Consider the following 25,398-nt stretch of genomic DNA (forward strand, 5'->3'; position numbering starts at 1 on the left):
TTCTGTTTCAAAAATTTCAGTCTAACGATCACTTAAATCAAGACTGTTTTCTTCAAAGCAAAAAATGTATTTAAGTACAGAATTTTTTCCTCTAGAAATGGAATATTTCAGGTTGTAACAATGGGGAGGGGAAAAAAAGAAAGGGCAGGCTTGAAGCAGATAATCTAAAAATGGAGCTTTGGCAAGCACTGCTGAATTTAAAGTTAAATAAAACCATACCAAAGACTGTAATACAGTAACTCCTCACTTAACGTTGTAGTTAAAGTTGCATTTTTCAGGAACATAAGTGAAACAATGTTAAACAAATCCAATTGTCCCGTAAGATTTAATGTAAATGCAGGGGGTTAGGTTCCAAGGAAATTTTGGGGGGGGGGGGGCAGACAAAAGGCATTATACTATATACTGTACAGTACTGTACTGTGGTTGGGAAGTGCCCCTGGCTTAACCCACACAGGCACAGCCCGCTACAGGCAAAGATACTAGGAAGCACCTTTGCTGCAGCAGCGGCAGCTTCCCCGGAGAACAGGCTCGGATTTTGCCAGGAATGCTCCAGGCCTACTTCTTCCTGTCCCTGCTCCACTCCAGGCCCACCTCTTCCTACCCCCACTCCGCCTCCTCTCCAGAGCACGCCACATCCCTCCCTCCCAGAAGTCCTAAGCACCGCCAACAGCTGTTTGGCAGCACTTAGGACTTTCTGGGAGGGAGGGGGAAGAGCGGAGACACAGCGCTTCCCCGCTCCTGCCCCTCCCTCCCAGAAAGTCCTAAGCGCAAAGTGCTGGGAGGGAGGGGGAGGAGCAGGGAAGCCCCACATATCCACTCCTCCTCTCTCCCTCCCAGAAAATCCTAAGCGCCGCTAAACAGCTGTTTGGTGGCGCTTAGGACTTTTTGGGAGGGAGAGGCAGGAGCAGGGAAGCCCTGCGTGGAGTGGAGCGGAGACACAGCGCTTCCCCACTCCTGCCCCTCCCTCCCAGAAAGTCCTAAGCACGCGCCAAACAGCTGTTTTGCAGTGCGAGAAGAGCTAGTAGGGAGGGGGAGGAGGCGGAGAAGTGGAATTTGTGCAATGCTCCCTTGTAAAGTCGCTGCTCTTCCACAGAATCTTACAAGCAGGCAGCCAAACGACATTATAAGGGAGCATTGCACAACTTTAAACAAGCATGTTCCCTAATTGAGCAGGGAAGTAACATTGAAACAACGTTAAGTGGGACAATGTTAAATGAGGAGTTACTGTAAAATATATATAGAGAGAGAGATGTTAGTATGGGCCCAGATTTTCAGACCTGTGCACACACAAAATTCCACAAAATATGGTGCAAAGAACACATAGCAGAACTAAAAGAAGCTTGATTTTGGCTTTTGATTAAATTTCAAAATATTTTTAATAAGTTCACCTGAATTAATAAGTCACATCCCAATACATGAAGCAGATAATGGGCTCACTAAACCAAAGACATAGGTCAGTACATTTGAAGCAAAATTATCATATTGAGTGTAATATAAATAGTTTGTATAGTAACTTGCAGAAAAATAATATCCACTATTCATTCTTGATTTCTGATATTTCATGACTGGGACTCAAACAGCGGTTCATAATGTGTTGGGAAAACACAGATTTTCTGAACCATTAATATAGAATGCCACATGGTGGTTAGACATGACAAGGTTATTTATGATGGTGTTGTAGCTGTGTCAGTCCGAGGATATATATGAGAGAGAGAGAGAGAGAGAGAGAGAGAGAGAGAGAATCTTTTATTGGATCAACTTGTGTTGGTGAAAGAGACAAGCTTTTGAGATTCTCTGTGGAGCTCAAAAACTCATCTCTTTCAGCAACAGAAGCTAGTCTAATAAAAGATATTACCTCACCCACCTTGTCTCTGTTAAACTTATGTACAGTTCTGCACAGCTTTATGGAGTCCAGGTAAAAGAAAACACCACACTAAGAAAGGAAATGTGATTTCTCCTGGAATTTTCATTTCTATAAATTTCTGTGCACCAGTTTAACAGTTCCAAGTTTGCTCTCCTCAGCTGGTAGGTTGAGAGAGAATAAGAGAGGTACTTTTACTAATGATCTGATCCTTTTGGGATTTAAATTGGGACAGTGTTGATTTGAAGTCTAATGATTATTTTTGTTTTGTTGTTTATAATAATCATCTTTCCTAACTCTTGGCTTAAATCCACATGCAGCAAATGTCTGCAGGGTGAAAGATATCTTGAGAACAAACAGGCTAACTGAGAAGAGACTCATTTTGTGGTAACTAATCTTCCAGCAAACAGGTAGGAAGCAGAACTCTCCAGAGATTAATGAATTATTATTTTCAGATTTGCTTGAAGGAAAGGGGACAGGACAGAGGTTTACTAGACAACTACATAATACCCCGCCCCAGATGTGAGAAAGCAGGTTCCACAGAGCTTCTAGCCACTGTAAACATGGAAGAGAAGCCCCAGCCCCATGGTGCACTGTGCTATCAGTGGACCATCAGCCCAACCTACATGTAAACTATTGCTAGTGTAAATGCTTTGTACACTGATCTTAATTTGCATGTTTTTCCCCAGCATTTTTTTTTAAACACAATCACCCACAGCTTTAGATAGACACATTTTTTAAATAAATAATATATGTACTTTATGGAACACTGCAGAGAATCAAAAACAGAAAGAAAAGACATACGCCTCAGCTAAGACTGACATCCTAAGATTCCCAAACACTTTGAATATGTTAACTTTGACTACCTATTCCTTGAACAAAACAGGGGTTTCATCAACCAGCCACTTCACAAGAAATTTCCATCAGTGTATGATTATAGGCCTGAAAACAAAAATTCAGAAAGGTCCACTGATGTATAAGAATCCCTGAACTCCTTTTCCCTCTGGGAATAGAAACAAAGCACCTTGACAGAATAAGGCTAGGCAAGCACATTGTTATTAGCTATTACTACACCTCATCCTAGGTATTTTTTTCTGAACCTGCAGATATCAAAATTAATAGCCAAAACCAGTTTACAAAGCTCACTATGAAGATGCATTACAGTTCTGAGTTCTTACCTCCTCACAGCCTATCAGCATCCAGGACTTTTCAGACCCTTGAAGTGCTTATATTTAGTTAGTAGTGTCTTCTGACAGCCCACAGAACAGTGGAGATTCCCAATAGAAGGAAAAAGGTAGTAGCTGCACCACAGATAAGCTCCCCTTTAAAAAAATACATTTAAAAATATAATTTTTGACAGAAAAATAATGAATACAAACAAAATTTTAATACATTAATTTGATTCTCAATCAACTCACTCCCATAGCTGCCTTCCCTTTTCATCTTACAGTTCCAACATCCCTTGCTCCTTCCTCAATGGCTGACCAGTGGGGAGTGAAGGAAGTCGGCTCCTTCCACTAATTAGTGGACTGTCATAATTCACGGATATGACATCACACCCCATTAAGAAAGATTTTATTCTTGAATAGGTGTTCAAAGGCTATTACAAATAGCTTAAAACACACCATCAAAGATACAGAATGTACCTCTGATGCTGAAGTATAGGTGCCATTTCATTCAAGGTATGGGAGCCAAAACCATTCCTTTTATAGCTTCCCCTCTCCCACAAAAGGAAGAGTGGTCTAAGAGACCGAGGACAAGCACTGGAAACCAAGAACTAGCAAACTGTAATCCTGGCTGTACACCAAGTTATTTAACCTCTGCATACTCATTTTACCAACTTTGGATAATGCTTCCTTTTCTCCCTCCCTTACCTGTTAAGGATTCATGTTTGTACAGCACTTTGATGACAGAGAATGCTATGCAAGTGCCAAGTATTATTCTTAGTATTAGTCATACATGACCCACCCTCAACATTAATTAATATACTCCTATCTACACAACAAGATCAAGTTATTTTATCCACTTCACAAACAAGCAATTCCTGATTCAGAAACCACTTCTAGTCAGAAAGAAACTCACCAATGTTCTTAAAGGACTACTTCCTTTTCATTTCTGTGAAATGTCTAAAACCAACACCCAAGTAGGAAGGATAAAGTGTGCATATATACCAAAAATTTTTGGAGAGTTAGTGTCATGGGGGGGGGGGGGGGCGCAAAACCTTTCAGTTCATTTAATACTCCAAATTTAGAGCCAGAATCTGACTTTACTCACATTGAGTAATACCCTATTTCACACGGTAGTCCCATTGCAATGGGAAAAGATTAGGAACAATGGGATCGCTTCTGGAGTAAAGTGGTATTCAGCTGGTACTGCAAAACAAGATGTGGGAAAGGAAGAGTTCAGGGACCTTGAAGAGAATGGTGCACTTAACGTACACTCGGAATGGAGCCTTAAATTTTGCCAAGTTTACATAGGATTTTAAGTATGGTAACCTTATTATAACCTTGATCCAATTTCCATTGACATTTACTGCAATGATATGGATTGGGTCTTATCTGTAGTATTCTCTAATGTTAGATATTTAACTGAAATTGCTTGATTAAGGCATGTGGCAAGATTTACAGGCCATATAGTGACTTGAAAACATAGAACTACACTCTTTGAAGACACAATTTAGCCTGTATAACCTTTATTAATAACAATAATCCACATGAAAGGAACCCAGTCAAACTCTCAGATCCAAGGCTGAATATACACAACTGGTAGTTCTAAAAGCCATCTTATTACTTGTTAATTAAGCATATTTAATATAGAAGTCATTGTGAGGATCAAAGATGAACCTCACAATGTCTTTATTACAGAGTAACTTTTCAGAGCAGAACTGCTCTTTACATACAGTATTACAACAATTAATGTTTAGGTTAGAGTCAGCTAACTACTTTTGTAGCTCTTTATTATCCTATGAACAAGTTAGTGCAGAGAACTGGGCGTAGCCAAGAGGACAAGTAGTAACCACAAATACATTGATAAATGGAAAGTAATGCATATGGGAAAACATAATCCCAACTATACATATAAAATGATGGGGTCTAAATTAGCTGTTACCGTTCAAGAAGGATCTTGGAGTCACTGTGGATAGTTGTCTGAAAACATCCACTCAATGTGCAGTGGCAGTCAAAAAAGCTAATAGAATGGTGGGAATCATTAAGAGAGAGAGAAAATAAGACAGAAAATATATTGCCTCTATAAAAATCCATGGTACGCCCACATCTTGAATACTGCGTGTAGATGTGGTTGCCTCATTTTAAAAAAAGATATATTGGAATTGGAAAAGGTTCAGAAAAGGGCAACAAAAATTATTAAATGTATGGAACAGCTTTCGTATGAGGAGAGATTAATAAGACTGGGACTTTTCAGCTTGGAAAAGAGATGACTAAGGGGGGGATATGATAGAGGTCTATAAAATCATGACAGGTGTGGAGAAAGCAAATAAAGAAGAGTTATTTACTCCTTCTCATAACACAAGAACAAGGGGTCGCCAAATGAAATGAATAGGCAGCAGGTTTAAAACAAGCAAAGGGAAGTATTTCTTCACACAACACACAGTCAACCTGTGGAACTAACTCCTTGCCAGAGGATGTTGTGAAGTTTAAGACTGTAACAGGGTTCAAAAAAGAACCAGATAAGTTCATGGATGATAGGTCCATCAATGGCTATTAGTCAGGATGTGCAGGGATGGTGTCCCTAGCCTCTGTTTGCCAGAAGCTGGGAATGGAGGACAGCGGATGGATCACTTGATTAGCTGTTCTGTTCGTTCCCTCTGAAGCACCTGGCACTGGCCATTGTTGGAAGACAGGATATTGGGCTAGATCAGGGGTCTCAAACTCAAATGACCCCGAGGGCCGCATGAGGACTAGTGCATTGGGCCGAGGGCCGCATCACTGACACGCCCCCTTGCTGCCCCTGGCCCCACCCCCAATCCACCCCTTCCATGAGGCCCCGCCCCTGCCCTGTCTCTGTCTCAGGACTAGGGCAGGGGAAGGGCAGCCTGCCCTGGCCCTAGTGAAGGGGGGCTCTAGGACCCTGCGGCAGCAGGTGATGCCGGAAGCTGACATAGCAGAGGAGTGGAGTCAGCGTGAGCTCCCGGGCAGGCTCCCGGGCGGTGAGGGAGCAGCAAGTGGGGGCCGGGAGACCCGGGGGGGTGGTGCGTGGGGGGGGCTGGTGGGGCCAGGGGAGAGACCCGGCCCCAAACATTGGGGAGCAGCGCGCGGGGAGCTTAGGCACAGAAAATAACTCGGGGAAGGGGGCGGGGGTGAGGGGAGTTTGGCGGTGACAGGAAGTAACTGGGGGAGCTCCAGGGCCGCCCAGAGGATTCCGGGGGCCCGGGGTCTTCGGCGGCGGGGAGCCCCTTCCGTTCCGGGACCCGCCGCCAAAGTGCCCCGAAGACCTGCGGCGGGGCCCCCGCCGCGGGTCTTTGGGGCACTTAGGCGGCGGGTCCCGAACGGAAGGCCCCCGCCGCCAAGACCGGCTGCGCTCGCGGCGGCGGGTCCCTCTTTTCCCCACCCGGCCGGTCCCGCTTCCCACCCGGCCCCGGCGGGTCTCGCTTCCTCCCCACCCCGGCCCGGCCCCGGCGGGTCTCGCTTCTTCCCCGGCCCGGCCCGGCGGTCTCGCTCTCCCCACCCCGGCCCGGCCGGTCTCGCCTTTCCCCACGGCCCGGCCCCGCCCCGGCCGGTCCCGCTTCCCACCCAGGCCCCGGCCCGGCCCCGGCGGCTCCCGCTTCCCCCCCCGCTTACCCGAGCGCGTCTCCGGCGAGGCCTGAGCTTCGTCCCGCTCAGAGCCGCGTGGTGACGGGGCGGGGCTGTGAGCTCACGCCGAGCGCAGCGCTCAGCCCAGAGCTCCCAGCCCCGCCCCTCCCCACGCGGCTCGGATCGGGGCGGGGCTCAGGCGCTCGGACGGAGACTCGGCGCTCTATGCGCCGAGGCTCCAGGACAGGGGCGGAGGCGGGAGCCTCCACTTTTCTCTTGGGGGCCCCTGCGGAGCCCGGGGCAAATTGCCCCCTTTGCCCCCCCCTCTGGGCGGCCCTGGGGAGCTCCGCGGGCTGCAGGGAAGAGCTCCGCGGGCCGCATGCGGCCCGCATGTTTGAGACCCCTGGGCTAGATGGAACGTTGGTCTGACCCAGTATGGCCGTTCTTATGTTCTTATATGCAAAGCATCTGTTTAAGTGCTTAAGTATGACAATATGACACTACCACAAAGTAAGAAAGGAATACAATGAGAAATGCCAGCAGTATACCATTTTACATTCTTTACAAGTCTAGTTAGCAAACTGAAACAGATTAAAAAACACAACAAGAATTACTTCTCCATCACCCATTGGTATTTTGGTGCAGGGGGGAGGAGAGGTTGGTTGGTTTGTTTTTTGGTGAAGTAACAAAGCATGCATAACTGAGGATTTATTCCTCTTATTAAAATTTTTTTTTTTTTACATCAAACCACTGAGATTCTCTCATTTTTGGTTTGGGCAGACCAATCCGATCTATAAATATACTCCTGGGTTGAAAGCCAACACTCTGTAGACAGTATTCTTCATAAACCTCACACAAGTAGGGACTGCATTTGCAATTTTAAAGTTTGCTTCAGCACCATGCAAACTGAACAACCCCCAAGGTAAGACAAGCTGAATGACTTATGCTTTTACTACTCCTATTTTAAAGACTGCATTCAATATTTTAAGAACAACTCAAATTATATCACTACTCCAACCAACCATTTGGTGAGTTTTGTTACCAAGATCTAACCTCAAAGTTTGAATATTATCCCAACAAACAAGAAAAGTAATCCTGTCCTCCAAGTGTCTCTGGACAGATTTCAAGCCTCTCTTATCCAACAGGAAAACTATTTAGTACCCTCAATTTGGGAAATGGAGCATGTTAAATGATGTCAAAGAACGGCAGATGGGGAGAGACCAGCATGAAACGTTGATTATTTCTGTGCCAAGATCGTCCAGGGTGGATCAGAAGTAACACTGCATATTACCCAAAAAATATGCAGATCAATACTCTACTTAGTTCAGCTCCTTCTTAAAGCATGGCATTTCTTCTTCAAAGGGGAATCTAATAAATCTGCTTAGGCCCCAACTTTACTCTTACTTTTTAAAGGGAAAATGAGAGAGAATTCTACACTATTTGGGTCCTCTAGAAAAGAGGGGCAAAAGAACATATATTTTGATTTCCATAAGTTGATAAACAGGTGATTAGTGTTGTATTCCTCTTTAGCAGTGATACGTATATACAAATTAAGGCAAGATTGCACATTACGCCTTCATGAAGAGTTACATAGTTGAGCTAGAGAAACATTCAATTCAAGGCAAAGAGAACTAATTACTGTACCAGCAAATGCCATTCTTAACCTTCAGGAATGAGAGATTAGACATACAACTTTGACAGACACAGGACATCATGTACAGTTAGTATGACCCACAGCAGTTTATTGCCACCTACACTGACTGGCATATCACTATATCCATCATTCCCAAGTTAACAGCAGCATATTATGGCGGAATGGGAAAAATAAAAGCTACACTGGAAAGGAAGTTAATCTTTTCAAAACTGTGGACTGTCAGTTGAACAGGGTGAACTAGCAAGGACAGGATGAACATGTATTAAAGTTAGTGAAAGTGTTCAGGAATTATTTGCTTTCCACAAGATCACGAATGCTAATTTACTTAAAGGGAAAAAATAACATTTAAACTGCCTTGCCATAAATGAGGGTGAGGGAGTCTGTTTCCTTGTGTATCCCCCCCCCACCCCACCTGAGCCTGCCTGTCGGTATCCATCTGTTGTTTCTTTTCTTATACTTAGATTCTAAGCTCTTTTGGGCAGGGATTGTCTTTTTGTTCTGCGTTTGTACATACAACAGGGTCTTGGTCCTTGACTGGGGCTCCTAGCCACTATGATTATGCAAATAATAAATAATACTTGTGCTATGTATGAAACAGTTCATTATGCAGCTGAATTATACTTTGCTTTCAATAACTGTGTACTCCAATGATGTTGGGGAAGCAGATGCACATCTGTCCACAAAGTGCCTAATTACTTTCCCTCATGGCCCCTTTGTAGAGCAAAGTGATAGGTTGGCCTGCATTCTGTCTCCATTCCCCCTTCCATCTGATATATCAGATTAATTCTAGTATTCATTACTGTATAAATACTGCTTGGTCACAATAGGATCATCTGTCCTCTCCTATAATAAACCCTTGCTTGCAAGATCAGATGGAGAAACCCTGGAGCATTAGAACAAAACAAAAAAGCAGCATAACACACTGTAGGTACTGAGAGGAGCAAAATGCAGTAAATAAAAGACAGCCAAAAAGGATTTTGAGAAACTTTTTTAAAATGTACATGGCTATAAGTAGGTTCTTTTTTCAGAACATAATACTAGTTGGAGGTTCATAAGCCATGCACATTGTACATATGCATCTACTTTTATGGGTACCACCCAAACTGTGAGAAAGAACCATATTCTCCAAACATGATCAGAGTTAAGTGTTAGGACACAAACACAAAGTGTTGTTAACAGTAGCCTAGGCTGAGCTGCCAGAAGTGTTAAACAGCTTCCCATCAAAAAAAACCATAAAACCAATAGTTAAGGTAATATGCCACTGCTCATCCAGCTATAACACAAAGTTGATAGAGGAATGCTTTTGCAGCTGTATGAAGAGAAATGTAGATAAGTGTTGTAGGAGATCAAGTTGGGAGACCAAGTCTGTCTCAATCTTTCCAAGGTGGTAGAGGGCCAGATCCATTAGTTCAAATTCAGACACACACATCAAGTCACTTGATCAGCTACCAAACTCCTCAGAAGTACTCCAAAGTTGTTCTGAGAACATCCATATACTAACATAACACTGGAACATTAGAGCTGAAGGTGATCAAGTGAAGTATACCTCAGGATCCTCACATCATACTGAACAGCTGTAAAGGTTACTTAATACAGTAAGTAGGCGCTGGTATTTTCTTTCCTCTGGCACTAGTGATAAAGCAAAACTAGATTTTGGCCCAAACAGAAGCAACAGAAGGGGAATTTTAACCAGTTCTCACCCAGATATGCCAAAATGAGTTTTCAAAGCTTGATCAGTTTAAGCAAGAGTAGGATATTTCGGTTGAGCGGAAACAGCCTTTATGTGTGCTCAGGGGAGGAGGCGGAGAGGAGGCGGGTCAGGGATTTGGGGAAGGGGTTGGAATAGGGACAGGGAAGGGGTGGGAAGAGGTGGGGCATGGGTGGGGCTTCACGGAAGAGGTGGAGGGGGGGACAGAGGTGGGGGGCTTTTTTTATCTTTGTATGAGAAGGTGTCAGTGATGCAGCCCTCAGGCCAATGTACTAGTCCTCATGTGACCCTCGTGGTGATTTGGGTTTGAGATCCCTGGACTAGATGAACGTGATGGTCCCTTCTGGCCTTAAAGTCTAGGAATCTGAGATCTATATTTCAGTTTCAACCAAGGTCAGTAGTGACCTAAAATTGGTGCCATCTGTTTGGCAGCCTGTGTTAAATTAGTTAGTCTTGGTCCAGTATCTAATGAATCAAGTGAAATCACTATCCTATTTGGCAACAATTGGCCCTTTGGTTGGCAAAGAGGGAGAAAAATGAAGAAAATCGAGACTTGACAAACTGGAACATTAGCAGCCCCCAAAATTATGATTAAAGATATGATTGGTTGCTCTTATGTAAATATTGAATGGCAGCAAGTTGTGGTTAACTGCACATCAAGAATACATACATAAAGTAAACTTCAGACTATCTTAAAATATAAGACACGCTCACTTTGAATGTGAAAGGGCAATAAACTGACCTTTGTCTTTATGAACTACAAGCTTTCCTACATAAACACTGACTTCTCATTCAGTATCATACACCACTATGACCATATGGGGGATCTGTATGTACAACTTATGAATTCTGGGTGATATGAAATTGTTATCATGGAATGCCTCTGTGTGGATATGGAAGCAAACATTTGCCGACAATACTATAGCATGTCTTTCCTAGACCTAATGAACGGAGTTGTTAACCTTCACGATTGTGCTCTAACCTGACAATGGGTGTGCTAAGGAGGTTGCCTGAGCAGGAAAACCAGTTTGACTAAATTTCTCTTCAGGGGGCTGACAAAGTGGAGTGTGCAAAATCACCAGCAGAACAAAGAATCCAGGTGTTGGTAGGGGACATAAACTCAGGACTCAGACACAAGGGCCAGAAAGGGGAAGAGATGGGTTTGCTTTTGTTGTGGGAGTAGCAGGCAGCAGGCAACAAGCATTTAGACCACGGCATTGCCTCTGCCAAAAGGGATATCAGACACGAAGTCTCCATCTGGAGTATGTGCCTAGAGCCTGGGACAGTGCCTAAACTCTGCCCAGCCCCAGGAAACTAAGGGAATGTGGGTGTGACTGGTGTTCCAGGGGAGCCACACTGAGATTGCTCAGTTAGGGCAAACTGTAAAGAATGGGGCAGACAATCCCCAAAACTAGTGATTATTCTGATACTTAGGCCTGGTCTACACTACGCGTTTAAACCAAATTTAGCAGCGTTAAACCGATTTAACCCTGCATCCGTCCACACAACAAAGCCCTTTATATCAATATAAAGGGCTCTTTAAACCCATTTCTGTACTCCTCCCCGATGAGGGGAGTAGCGCTGAAATCGGTATTGTCATGTCGGATTAGAGTTAGTGTGGCCGCAAATCGACGGTATTGGCCTCCGGGCAGTATCCCACAGTGCACCATTGCTTTCCAGAACGGTCACAATCTAAACTCGGATGCACGGGCCAGGTAGACAGGAAAAGCCCCACGAACTTTTGAATTTCATTTCCTGTTTGCCCAGCGTGGAGCTCTGATCAGCACGGGTGGTCCCAAATCCAAAAAGAGCTCCAGCATGGACCATACGGGAGATACTGGATCTGATCGCTGTATGGGGAGACAAATCTGTTCTATCAGAGCTCCGTTACAGAAGACAAAATGACAAAGCATTTGAAAAAATCTCCAGGCTATGATAGACAGAGGCCACAGCACAGTGCTGTGTGACAAGCGTAATGGAAAGCCAGAGAATCAAATGGACGCTCATGGAGGGAGGGAGGGGGTACTGAGGACTCCAGCTATCCCACAGTCCCCGCAGTCTCCGAAAAGCATTTGCATTCTTGGCTGAGCTCCAAATGCCTGAAGGGTCAAAAACATTTTCCCGGGTGTTTCAGGGTGTATGTCGTCAATTTACACCCTTCCCCCCACCCCCCGAAAGAAAAGGGAAAAAAATCGTTTCTCGCCTTTTTTCAATGTCACCCTATGTCTACTGCATGCCGCTGGTAGACGGAGTGCTGCAGCGCTGAACACCAGCATCCCCTTCCCGGTGGCAGATGGTGCAAAATGACTGGTATCCATCGTCATTATCAGCCCGTGAGTGCTCCGGGCTGGCCTTGGTGAGGTCGGCCGGGGGCGCCTGGGTAAAAATGGGAATGACTCCCGGTCATTCCCGGCAGATGGTACAAAAGGCTTGGTAACCGTCCTCATCATAGCAGCTGGAGACTGAGCTCCATTAGCCCCCCATTTCATGTCTAAAGAAAAGATTCTGTACTGCCTGGACTATCATAGCAGCAGGATGCTGCGCTCCTCTCCCCCCCTACCCTTTAATGTCCTGTCTGGACTATCATAGCAGCTGGAGGCTGCCTCCCCCTCATTTTATCTCACTAAAAGTCAGTGTTTCTTATTCCTGCATTCTTTATTACTTCATCACACAAATGGGGGGACACTGCCACGGTAGCCCAGGAGGATTGGGGGAGGAGGGAAGCAACGGGTGGGGTTGTTGCAGGGGCACCCCCTAGAATGGCATGCAGCTCATCATTTCTGCGGGATCTCTGGGGCTCTGACACGGAGCGGCTGTGCTCTCTGGTTCTCTAGTACACTTGCCCCATATTCTAGGCAGGACTGACTATTTTTACACAAAACGTGAAGAAGGGAATGTCCCACGGAGTCATTCCCATTTTTGTCCATGCACCCTTGGCCGACCTCAGTGAGGCCAGCCAGGAGCACCCATGACAGCAGCAGATGGTACAAAAGGATTGATAACCGTCATCGCCCACTTCCAAATGCAAATGGTGCAAAATGACTGATAACCATCATCTCATCGCCAATTTACAATGGCAGACGGTGCAATAGGGATGGTAATCGTCTCTGCTACCTTGCAAAGGCAAATGAATGCTGCTATGTAGCACTGCAGTACCATGTCTGTCAGCAGCATCCAGTACACATACGGTGACAGTGACAAAAGGCAAAACAGGCTCCATGGTTGCCATGCTATGGCGTCTGCCAGGGCAATCCAGGTGAAAAAGGCCGCGAAATGATTGTCTGCCATTGCTTTCGCGGAGGAAGGAAGGAGTGATGACATTTACCCAGAATCACCCGCGACACTGTTTTTGCCCCATCATGCATTGGGATCTCAATCCAGAATTCCAATCGGCGGGGGAGACTGCGGGAACTATGGGATAGCTACAGGATAGCTACCCACAGTGCAACTCTCCGGAAATCAATGCTAGCCTCGCTACATGGACGCACACCGCCGAATTAATGTGCTTAGTGTGGCCGCGTGCACTCGACTTTATACAATCTGTTTTAAAAAACCGGTTTATGTAAAATCGGAATAATCCCATAGCGTAGACATACCCTTAGATTTACCAAGCCAGCAACAAAACAGCTTCCATAATGCTGTTATGGAGGGAGGGATAGCTCAGTGGTTTGAGCATTGGCCTGCTAAACCCAGGGTTGTGAGTTCAACCCTTGAGGGGGCCATATAGGGATCTGGGGCAAAAATCTGTCTGGGGATTGGTCCTGCTTTGAGCAGGGGGTTGGACTAGATGACCTCCTGAGGTCCCTTCCAACCCTGATATTGTATGATTAAGCAAAATCTGAATACTGACTATTTTATATGCTGGAAATCTGGACCCTTAGAACCCAGAAACTTAAAGGGTACTAATTTAGAACAAAAACAGGAAATAAAACTATATTCTGCCACTACTATTACTTACAAGTTTATCTACTAAAAGGAAAAACTGGAAAACAAAACAAAAAAAACAAACACTGGTGTCCCTCCCTTTCAAACCATCAAGCCAATCAGTTGAAAAAATATATATATTTTTCAGATATTACACCTGTTCCCAAGTTTTTATGGGACTTCATCTTTTTTAAATATTTTCTTCCTGTTTATATAGGTCTTTCATAAATAAAATGACTATACAGAGAAAATAGTACACACAAATGTAGAAGTAGTGTCAAATGCACAGAGAAAAACAGGAAAAACACCTCAGATATACTGTCTCTAATATTTCATTTATAGGATTCCTGTGTTACTCATAAGAATAATAGGTAAATGTCAATTTAAAAATCACATTTATTTCTGAAAGATAGTGTCCCTTAGCAGTAACACTGAACTTGAACTTTTTAAAAGAAATTAAAACAAATTTTAAGTAATATAGCCTGAATTTTATTTTTCTTTAGAAGTTTTGTCAGGAATTTTTATGTTTACAATCATCTTTCCAGCAAAGAAAAAAATGACAAAGGTACCAGTCTGGCAAATATTTATTTACACATGCTTCATTTTAAGAATACAAGTAGTCCGATTAAGAACACTGATGCTATTCAGGTACTTAAATATAAATATATGTGTGATTTTAGGATCAGGGCCTACAGGATTATATAGAGGAAAGAATGAAACTGGCTGAACCACAACTGCTGTCAAGTGCACAAAGTAAAATTGACTAAAAGGGAAAAATATTGTGAGAGAGGGCCTAGAGTCTATCCATAATTTATATTTCATGGCAAAGGAAAATTGAAACAAAATGTTTAAGAAAAAGAAAGGATAAACTGGATGCAGCCAGACACAGGGATCTGTGGAAAGCTGTACTAGAGATCAGTAGTGAAGCATTTTAAACACAAGTAGTAATCATCTGAAGAGGGCTATCTTCTCCGCAGTAGGCCATTTCCTGAAGGGTGGGGGCAGCTGCATTCCCAAACTTCTACTGTGTGATGCAGATCTGGAAAAAAACTAGTTAAGAAAATGGGGTGTGCTGTACTGGATCAACAGGAAATAATAAGTAGGTTCAAGACTGACACTAGAGATCATTCTGGACACAGCAGCAAGAAGCTGCAACTCTGACTGGAGTGTGAGGAGGAGTGCATGAGATGAGACCTGCTTTTTAGGCATGTAGATTCTTTTCTTCTCTGTAATGAAGAAAAGAAAAGCCTGATTGGGCATTTGCAAAGTTTTTACCTAACATATTTCATTCTTCTTAACCTGTGTTATTGTTCTTAACACCTCTGAGGCTAGGACAAGAAGCAATGGGCTTAAATTGCAGCAAGGGCGGTTTAGTTGGACATTAGGAAAAACTTCCTGTCAGAGTGTTTAAGCACGGAAATAAATTGCCTAGGGAGGTTGTGGAATCGCCATAATTGGGGATTTTTAAGAGTAGGTTGGACAAACACCTGTCAGGGATGGTCTAGATCAGTGTTTCCCAAACTTGGGACGCCGCTTGCATAGGGAAAGCCCCTGGCAGGCCGGGCCAGTTTGTTTACCTGCCGTGTCCGCAGGTCCGGCCGATCACAGTTCCCACTGGCCACGGTTTGCTGCTGCACCGCCGCCTCCAGCAGCTCCCATTGGTCTGCAGTAGCGAACCACGGCCAGTGGGAGCCGCTATCGACCAGACCTGCAGACGTGGCAGTTAAACAAACCGGCCCGGCCCTCCAGGGGCTTTTCCTACACAAGCAGTATCCCAAGTTTGGGAAACACTGGTCTAGATAATACTTAGTCCTGCCTTGAGTGCAGGGGACTGGACTAGATGATCTCTCGAGGTCCCTTCCAGTTCTATGATTCTATGAACTGTTTATTTGTACCTGATTCTCTATATTTAATAGATCTTGTTTTTAAGAATACCGATGTGTGGGTGTAGCACGCAGTACCACTGGAGAGAGTGGAAGCCTTCTCTTTAAGGAGAAATACAAAAGGTGTTTCTGGAACCTACAGGTAGTGGTGTCCTCTCCCAGTGAGGTGTTCGGCAAAGGACTACCATAGAGATACATAAGAGGAGAAGCCTAAGGATCCAAGGAGACATGAGAAGGCCAGAGTGTGCACAACATGTTTCCTTACCAATTTTTTAGATTAGGGTAATCTTATACTGTCCCTTTTGTGAGGTAAGAGTTGGCAGGTCCATCAGAATTCTGAAATGGTTGCCTGGCTCTCCGTGGCAACCCCAAGACACATGATCTATGCATCTTTGGGGGCTAGAAGCTAACAGTCAGGAGCTAGAAACCGCTAAGAAAACGAGGGCTGCAACTTGAAGGTGGGAGTCTAAGTTGGCTCTACATTGCCAAAGTGGTAAAGAAGAGTAAAAAAAAAAAGCAAGGATTCCCAAGTACCTGTATCTCCTTTTTAAGAGGCGAGGGTCTAGGTCAGAGATATATGCTACAACCTGAACTAGTATAAGCTGCCATTTCTATTTATTAAAATATGTTTATGGACTTTGCTCCTTATGTAGTTTTTAAATTTGTTTCATATAGTTCCCTTCTCTTTAGTTTTATGATGTATTTAATAACAATCTTGGTTGTTTCATTTCTCCCCTGACCTAATGACTATATCATTGAAACAGTCTGTAAGAGTAAGGACTGAAGATGTTTAATGTTATGTCGTCATGTTATTGTCTCACACTGGAGAAATCAAGAAATTAATCCCTCAAAGATTATTTTTTTAAAAGGGTTGGTTTGGTGACAGCAAATGACTATTTTCCCTCCCAAGAAATGGAACTACAATAAGCCCTTGTTGTGTTTGTTTTGGGGTCTATAAGAAATTGATTGCTGCTATAGTTTTGTAAAGCAGAATATAATATTAAACAACTGCACAAAACACTGAAAGCACTTTAAAAACAACTGCACTATCCTTTGGATTTGGGAATTAAACACTATCATTTTTTCACATTTATTGTAGGTCAGACACAGCCAACAAACAAGACATTTCACGGGTTAAATTATTCAAGTGACACTGCAGTGCTAGTAAGCACAATCATCATTTTAAAGCCCCAAATTGCTTTGCCTTGACACTTTCTCTCTTTGCACTAGAGAGGACTCTTCATCAGCCACTAAAGCAGTATTTGATTTCATGTTGCGATTGGGAAAGGACTGATGCAAAACTGCAAGGTTGGTGCAGCGAAGTTACCTGCAATTATTTCTTTGGGAGCAACAGCCCAGCATGCTTCTCTCAGCGAGGCAAGGAGCATCATCAGCTCGCTGGGCTTGGAGAAAACCCCCGAGGGAACAGTAGCCCCCCATGAGCACAACCCCCGGCACGAACATCAGTATATTGGGAGGCAGCGTACATCACAAGAAACAACTCGTCACCTTTCCCTGATCGATTCCCCCCCCGCCAAACCCCACAGCTGCCCTCGCCTTCAGCGAGTTACCCCTCAGTCACCCACCGCGCCTCTGGCGCCCCCAATATCGCTGCCTCCTCAGTCGATATAGTCCTGCCCTCTACGCGACACCACCACATTGCCCCAGCAACGTCCCCGGCCTGCCCCCTCCCTCACCCGTACGGCGGCTCTGCCGAGTGCGGCCCCCTCTCCCGCCTGCCTCAGGACGGGCCGGACCTCACCTCAGCCCCGGGGCCGCCGGCCTCCCTCTGGTCCGATCGATCGCTCGCCTCGCACCCCCCGCCCACCTCGCTGATGGACCAGCCCTGGATCGGCCGCCGCCGCCGCCGCGCGAGAAGGGAGGGGAGAGACCGACGCTGCCCCGCCCCCCGCGCACCCCACACTTCGAACCCGCCAATAGCCGGCGCCCTGCTCGCTGCAGCTCTTACACCAATATCGTCTCCCTCCCCCTGTGACAAGGAAACCCAACGGCTCTCCCCACTTCCGCCACTGGCACATTCTGCGCGTGCGTAAGGGTTCCCTCACAGTTCTCTGTTGTCCAGCGGAGCCCTGCATCATTCACGCTGGCCAATGAGAGGCTGGGGTTTGAGTGGGCGGTGTGATCCTGTTCTAGGACGGGAGGTCACGTGGGGATCAGGGTCCGTGTGCGGTGGGGAGGGGGAGACGTCTCGTTGTGAGGCTAGGAGGCAAGTGGGAGGGGTTGGAGTGGGGAGCCTCCCTCAGTGGGGGAGGAAGGGCGGAGTGGAAGACCCCGTTCCTGAGTGGATTTGGGAGGAGCGGTCCCGATCCACGCTCTAGCCATAGGTGGGGGTAGGAGCTTGCTGGGGGGTCATTTAGGCCCCGTGTCTCTCCCTCTGGGGAGGAGGATTTGCTGCACTGCTGTAGCCTTCAGTGTAGCTGCTTCCTATGCCAATAGGAGGTGTTCTGTTGCTGCAGTTAATCCACCTCTCTGAGGAGTTGTCTACTGTAGGGACAAAGCTGCATCATTGAAGATGCTTAAGCTACCTGTGTAGATGGGGAGAGTGTCTTCTGTTGGCAAAGGTATGCCACCATCCTGAGACACGATAGCTATATCAAGGAGAGAAGCCCTCCTGTTGACACAGCACTGTCTACACTGGGAGTTACGTTGGTATAATTGTGTCGCTCATGGGTGTGGATTTTTCCCACGGGCCCTGAGCGACATAGTTATACCGACATAAAATTGTAGTATAGAGCAGGGCTGAGAACAGATAGCTAGGTTGAAGGAAGAATTTGTCTATCAACCTAGGGCTTTCTACACCAGGGGTTAGATTGGCATAGCTACATCTCATAGGTGTAGATTTTTCATGCCCTTGAGAGACTGGCTATGCTGATGTTAATTCCCAGTGTAGACTAGTCCTATGACATTTATAATCTTTCCTCCTTCTGCTGACTCCAAACCTCCAGAGCCTTGCTTTGGCTAGAGTTTTTGGTCCTGCTGTTACTCAAATTTGTTTTTTTGTTTCTTAATTAAAATTATTATAAATGCTAATCTAGGCACCCCCACAAACATTTGTTCCTGGTCTTGGGTCACCGTAAGAATGAGATGCTAATATAAATTTTAAAAAAAAATAGAAACACTTTATATATTTTAATATATAAAATAAATGAAATCTACAAAACAAAAAAGAAATAATGCATTTATGGTATTGAATAACCAATATATCTAATTTGCTGACCCCACCAAGAACTAGAAAATGTTTGCTGTGTTGCGGGGCCTTTTTAAACCAATGAACCATAACTGAATGGAACAGGAATATTAAATAGCAAGGTATATGGTTACACTTATTGAGAAGCTGCGCTTGTACTCACCTGGCTGTGTTAGAGATAGGGTTACAACTGATGTAACCAAATGCACACACTATGAAACAGAGTACCTGTATCATGTGTAGACTAAAGCGTTTAGAACTGTACAATTTAATACCTACCTAGGTATAAATTTCCAGAGCATCTACTATAACTCTAGCAGTGGTCTAGGAAATGTAACCATTCACCTACAATTGGTATTAGGGAGTACTTATACTGTAGCTTTTTCAGATTTTGTCCACTTATTGCAGCAATTTAGTTCAAGTCAACATTTTTAATGACTGAAGTAAGTTTGCTTCTATTTCTGCTGAAGTTTATGTTCCTTTCATATATGGTGTGAGAATCAGCTATACAATATCATTCCTCACTTTGTGAGGCTAAGAAGATTGCTGGGTAGTGTACTGAAAGAATCTACAGTACTTTATGTGATAAAGTACAAGAGAACAGGAATGGATTCAAAGAAAGAGGCTTTGTTGGGATCATCCGTGAGTACAGTTGTGTGAGAAATGCATTATGCTCTGTGAAGTGAAGGATGAGAAATGCAATTGTATTGCACAGTAAAGTTATCTGTTTAATTCCCCATATTTGTCTTTTGTGTCTAGCAGATAGATGATATGTGTGCTCCCAAAGGTTCAAAATATCTCTGGAAACCTTCCTTAAAGCAGCAGTAACAGTCCCTTGTGTGAAGGGAGCAGAAGACATATGTTTTGGGTTGTATTATTTTGGTGTACAAGATGATTCTGCTATTTATAGAGGCATGTGGAAGAGTGCTTTCCTAGTAAAGTATCACAACAGCAGTAATGGTTAGGGTCTCTTATTAAGATTAGGTCCCCATTGTGCTGGGCTCCATATGCACATATAATGACAAGCAATAAAGAATCCTGTGGCACCTTATAGACTAACAGACGTTCTGCAGCATGAGCTTTCGTGGGTGAATACCCACTTCTTCAGATGCAAGTGGGTATTCACCCACGAAAGCTCATGCTGCAGAACGTCTGTTAGTCTATAAGGTGCCACAGGATTCTTTATTGCTTTTACAGATCCAGACTAACACGGCTACCCCTCTGATACTTGATATAATGACAAGATGGTCCTTGGCCAAAAGAGTTTATAGTCAAAGGTCTTGGAAATTTTACCATTGAAGTAAAAGTAGGCCAACATTGAGTACCTTTAAAAGTCCTACCCATAGTCAGGCTTGGCCTCAGAATTGGAGGGGCCAAGCCGCTAGAGGAAGAGGGGAGGATCACTTGATGAGTCCCAGTCCCACTGAGAGAGGGGAGAGAAAGAGTCATCTTATGATCTGAGAACTCAATAGAGGAGTTGGCATGTGCCCAGAACCCTTTCAAAATAAGTGATTGAGAATTATAAGCCTCACACATTTAGAACACTTATATGAGGCTATAAAGGTGGGGGATGGCTCCTAACTTCCTCTCTTCCTTTCCAGCACCTGAATTCTGTATTACTCAATATCTCTGTACCTGTTTGTACAACACACTCAAATAATACTGATAAAATAATACCTATAAAAGTGAAAGCAACTACATAAGTTCTCATATGAAGTGTTCAGTGTCCAATTAAAGGAATTTTTGAATTCCAGCTCATTAGAAAAGCTATTTTTCTTAAGGTGACCAATAGCAAACCGCACTGCACTCAGACTGCTCCGAGTTGTGCTGGCTGCACTGGCCAGCAAGGTGTAATTCCAGTATCTGAAGATTGCTGTTTCTTCTCCCAACGCTGCTATATGAGTAGTTGGCTGGTTAAGATGCCTTTACTGCTGTAGTGAGGACAGAATCTAACCCTGTGTAGAAAAATCCAGCTTCATGTTATGCTGATCTTGGCCCTTGTTATGCATAAATTAGGTGCTTTTACTGTTCTTGGCTCCATTACTAACTTCATTCATTTTTATTTACTTTGTAAACACTGCAGTTTACAAACTAGTAAAGACAAATAACCTGGTACTATAGACTGTGGGCCACATCCTTTCCCCAGTAATTTGATATTTGTATTACTCTATTAACTTAAATAGAGTTGATCCTGATTTATACCAGTGTAACCGAGAGGAAAATCAGGCCCTTTATGTACGTGTCTTCCACTGAAGAAGACTATGGAAGTTTGTGTGGAGAAGGACTGCAGGATCAGATATAAGATATATGCTTATGCTTTTACTTAATATATTGTAAGATATATTTAAATGTGAGCTAGTTTTTTCATGTATTACAGAACTTGATACATACAATAGTAAAAGCTCTACATGAAAGCTGAGGACCAATGAAATGTAAATGGAGTATAATCAAGACATACAGATTAGGACAAGTAAAAGCAGACAACCTGACCATCTGAAAAAACAAGTGAATAACGTATTATTAGATAACTTTGACTATCCTGAGGATGCAACTGATGAGGAGCAAGAAGACTTACCTTATGATGGAGACCTAGAAAGAACTTATCACCACAATAATGAATCAAATAATTTGAAAGCCTGTGTTTCTGTAGAAAACATTTCTGATAATTTCTTAAATTTGACCTGTTCTGAAATTAACAGAAGTTTAAAAGAAGAAATAAATTATGAAACACAACAGCTATCTCAAGAGAAGGTCTTCAGCCACCGTACGCCCACCACAAGAACAAATGGAATAATGATTGAAATGGCAATAGAAGCTCCTGTGAGTGGCATGCCTTTGGAGACAGAATTATCAGTTGGAGCTTTTAGCAGCCTAGATAGGAAGGAACATTTCACCAACTCAAACATTTCTGATGTTCTTTTGCGTCATTTTTCCAAAGAAGAGTTATCAAACACAAGCCAATTAATTGATTGTGAAACTATCCCAGAAACTTCCTTTACAGAAAGTGTTGATGAAACTGTCCTCACTAAAACTAGGATTTCAGAATGCATCAAGCCCACTTTACTAACAGAACAGTGGGCAAAGCATTTTGAAGACTATCATTTAAACAGACAAGAAGAAATATCTGAAGATGATTACGAAGATAAAAATTTGCTAGATGAAAATAAATTTGTTATAGATGACAGAGCTACTTCTTATGGTGATGAGAAAGACTGCATACAAGAAAATTCACAGTTGATAGCTGAAAATGAAGATACAAATAATTGCAAAAACATAAGAAATAATCACAGTCACCAAAAAGATTTGTTTGAAAGAACAGGTTCATCTCATGAACTCAAATATGGTCAAGGCCAAGTTAATTATTGTCTTCCTGACTTCTCTAAAGTTCCTCCAAAAGTCAAAATACCAAAAAGAAATAACAGTGATAAATCAGCTCCCATAATGAAAAGAACCAAATTCTCGCCTAATTTGGTTGGTAAATCAGCAATTGTGAATGATGTTTTAGAAACTATGAATTATTTTGATTCTGTTGAAATAAAGAATCAAGAAGAAGAAATGAGAATTCCTGAACTTTTACAACAGCTAGAGGTAAATGAGATCTTTTCAGCTATCAGTCCTGGATTTAATAAAATATTAATGTCAATGGAAGTGAAAGAGACAGTCCATCAGAGCCTAACATGAGTAGTCCTATATGCAAGTGGTTCCACTGACATCAGTGGTTCTACTAATTTAATTAAGAATTACTTATATGAGTAAAGGATTGTAGGATTGGGCTTTCAGTCCATAACTTCCATAAACAGACATTTTATGATGTTATAGGGTGATGCCTTAATTATTAATAATTTAAAAGTTTCCCTTTGAAATATTATGAAATTGGTTATAGTCAATTTCATTTTTTAATTCTCACATATTTGCAAAATGTTGTTTCTATTACTCTAGGAAAATGTTTAAGTCCCGCCAAAATTATTTTAATAGAAATGTTTACTATATTAAAGAAATAATTAAAGGTTTGTTTTCATATCATGTTTTACCCAGATCCCATTTACGTCAATGGTGATTTTGCCAATGGATCTTTAAGATTTATAAATGTCTTTGAGGATCACCTATGCTACCTGACTGATTCTCTTTAAATGATTTGTTCCAATATTTTAAGATTTCCTTTATTCTGGTTGTAAATAGATCACTTAACAGTCACTTTTCATATTTAGACTCAGTCATTGAGACTACTCACATGTGTAAAGCTAAGCACATGCTTAAATCTTTGTAGGATCAGGGCCTTAGCATATAAGGAAGACTTATTACAACACATTAATACTATTTTTCTTTATTATTTCTGGGTTAATGCAAGTTGCTGACAAAACATGCTGAGGCTCAGAATCGTATTGATCATTTGAGGTTTGATCCTAAGGTAAATCTACCAGAATATTATAAAATCAGATAAATTGTTTAGGAGAGCTTTTTCTTAGTACAGTATATTTTCTCACTAAGGGTCTGATATGAAGCATATATTCTACTAAACAACCGTTTATATTGTTGTTCCTATTTATAGGACTTCTCTGAAGATAGATTTGGCTAAGTAACTTGAGACTTTTAGATGTCTAAAACACATACAGTGAGAATAGGCCAACTAGAAACATACATGTTCGTAACTTGGTGTGTTTATGGGAAATAAACACGGATATTCTGTCACTTTTCAATATGTTAATAAAAAGTGAAAAATAACTTATTTCATATTCTTTATGTGTAATTTAAATAACTCCTTCTAACCAACTTCTGTAAGGATATACAGTATTAGAATAGTTTCCTTTTAGCATTCCAAGTGAATATTTTTATATATAAAGCTGTTCTTTTATTTAAAATATTGTTCTGTATATTTTTAACAGATATATACTCATTCAGCTTCTCCTAATCCAAACCTTTCCATTCACTCAAGATGTATGGGTGCAGCTTCTGAAGAGTCTGTATTTCATCCCCTTACTGTTCCTATCCAGCCTCTGCTTGGTTTGTCCAAAGCATCTTTTTCAGGTAGTTGAAATTACAGTGGTTATACAAATAACAGAGGTTCCTTATTTTACATAATTGTGCACTTTGTTATTCTGTTCCATAATGGTAGAATCATAGGACTGGAAGGGACCTCGAGAGGTCATCTAGTCCAGTCCCTTGGATTAATGGAATAATAATCTGGAAAGCTGGATACAGATATCCAGTTGGTACTTTACTCTTTATTTTCATTATGTTATATAGGATTACAATCTGGGAGAATTATTTCATCATTACCGTCAGCCAGTTCAGCAGGAGAAGTACACTGTTTAAATCCTAACTTGATGCAAAATACAACAAAAGGAGAAAAGATGTCTCAAATGCTAAAGGAGCAGGCAGAGCAACTGAAAGCTAAAGTAATATGAAAGAGATTTGTTTCAATACCTACTTAATATTGATGCTCTTGTTTTTTTTAAAGAAATCTAAAATCCCAAATACAATCTACCAATTTTTTATTGAAGGTGGAAGAATTTTCTAAATGTGTAATACAGGAGGCCTTCCCTTTGCAAGATCGCTGTCTGGTAAATTATTTTTTTCACATGTATTGCAGGGAATTGAAATGTGCTTTAAATGGCATTGAACCTGTATTTATTGTGGTGAAATTTTAAGTGTTGTTCAGAAAGATATATTTAATAACAAATTAAACCCTTTCCTCCATTCCAGAATTAAGTTATAGGCTTGAAAATGGCCAAGGTGAAGTTTGAGACTGACAATATATGTCTGAATCCCCTAAACTCCTTTGAAAATCTTAAACCAAACTATTTATGAAGGCAGCCCTTACTCAGGGAAATTGCCATTGAAGTTGTTATGAGTTTTGTTTGAGCAAGACCTGAATCAAGACCCCACAATTTAACCCTCTATTTTTACATCTGCTATGGACCACATAGTGTTGTTAATTGTTCTGTCCAATTAAATAGTAAAGTCATTCATTATTTAATTCTCTTTTATTGGTGAAGGTATTAAAGGAACTAAAAGGATACCTTGACACATTGGAACGGAAATATTTAGCCACTAAGGAGGAGCATCGTGGTTTACAGCTACAGAACTACAATCACAAATCCATAAGTGTTGGCGAGTTTGATCCTGACAGGTAAGAGATGCCTGCTAAATAGTATGTCTGTATGTCTATGCCCCCATAGTATATGAGCACCTGGCAGTCATTAATTAATTTATCCTCACAGTATCCCTGCGAGGTACAGAAGTAATATTGTTGCACATTTTTTACCTGAGAGGCTAGTCAACTTTTGGGGCCTTGGGGATGTTCCAGTTGGATGTATAAATTGATGGAGTCTGGTATTCACTTTGATGCACTCTTGTTTAGTTACAATGAATGTGCAAAGTCCTGCTTCTCCAAACACAGGAGGAGCTCAGA

At 42.6% G+C, this 25,398-nt stretch overlaps 2 protein-coding genes across 22 annotated transcripts in view; one reads left to right on the forward strand and one right to left on the reverse strand.

Moving 5' to 3' along the window:
* Positions 1–17,819, reverse strand: part of GPSM2 (G protein signaling modulator 2) — a 62,188-nt gene extending 44,369 nt beyond the window's left edge. For 5 of the 7 annotated variants that reach the window (XM_039484503.1, XM_039484500.1, XM_039484498.1 and 2 more), the window contains exons 1-2: positions 17,541–17,649; positions 3,040–3,183 (exon numbers count right to left, since the gene is read on the reverse strand). The gene's annotated coding sequence lies outside the window, so the exon portion shown is untranslated. Of the gene's footprint in view, positions 1–3,039; positions 3,184–17,540; positions 17,650–17,747 lie in introns of those variants that run through there. The other 2 variants (XM_039484502.1, XM_039484504.1) reach the window with 2 other exon arrangements.
* The window catches only part of AKNAD1 (AKNA domain containing 1), a 38,030-nt gene continuing 28,778 nt past the window's right edge, over positions 16,147–25,398 (forward strand). For 5 of the 15 annotated variants that reach the window (XM_039484489.1, XM_039484488.1, XM_039484492.1 and 2 more), the window contains exons 1-6: positions 21,423–22,574; positions 23,335–23,394; positions 23,870–24,011; positions 24,231–24,382; positions 24,488–24,547; positions 24,983–25,116. In XM_039484489.1, coding sequence (XP_039340423.1) covers positions 21,423–22,574; positions 23,335–23,394; positions 23,870–24,011; positions 24,231–24,382; positions 24,488–24,547; positions 24,983–25,116 — 1,700 coding nt within the window. The other 10 variants (XM_039484477.1, XM_039484485.1, XM_039484478.1 and 7 more) reach the window with 10 other exon arrangements.

Source organism: Mauremys reevesii, linkage group 8 (genome assembly GCF_016161935.1).
Source record: "Mauremys reevesii isolate NIE-2019 linkage group 8, ASM1616193v1, whole genome shotgun sequence".
NCBI classification, from domain to species: domain Eukaryota; kingdom Metazoa; phylum Chordata; order Testudines; family Geoemydidae; genus Mauremys; species Mauremys reevesii.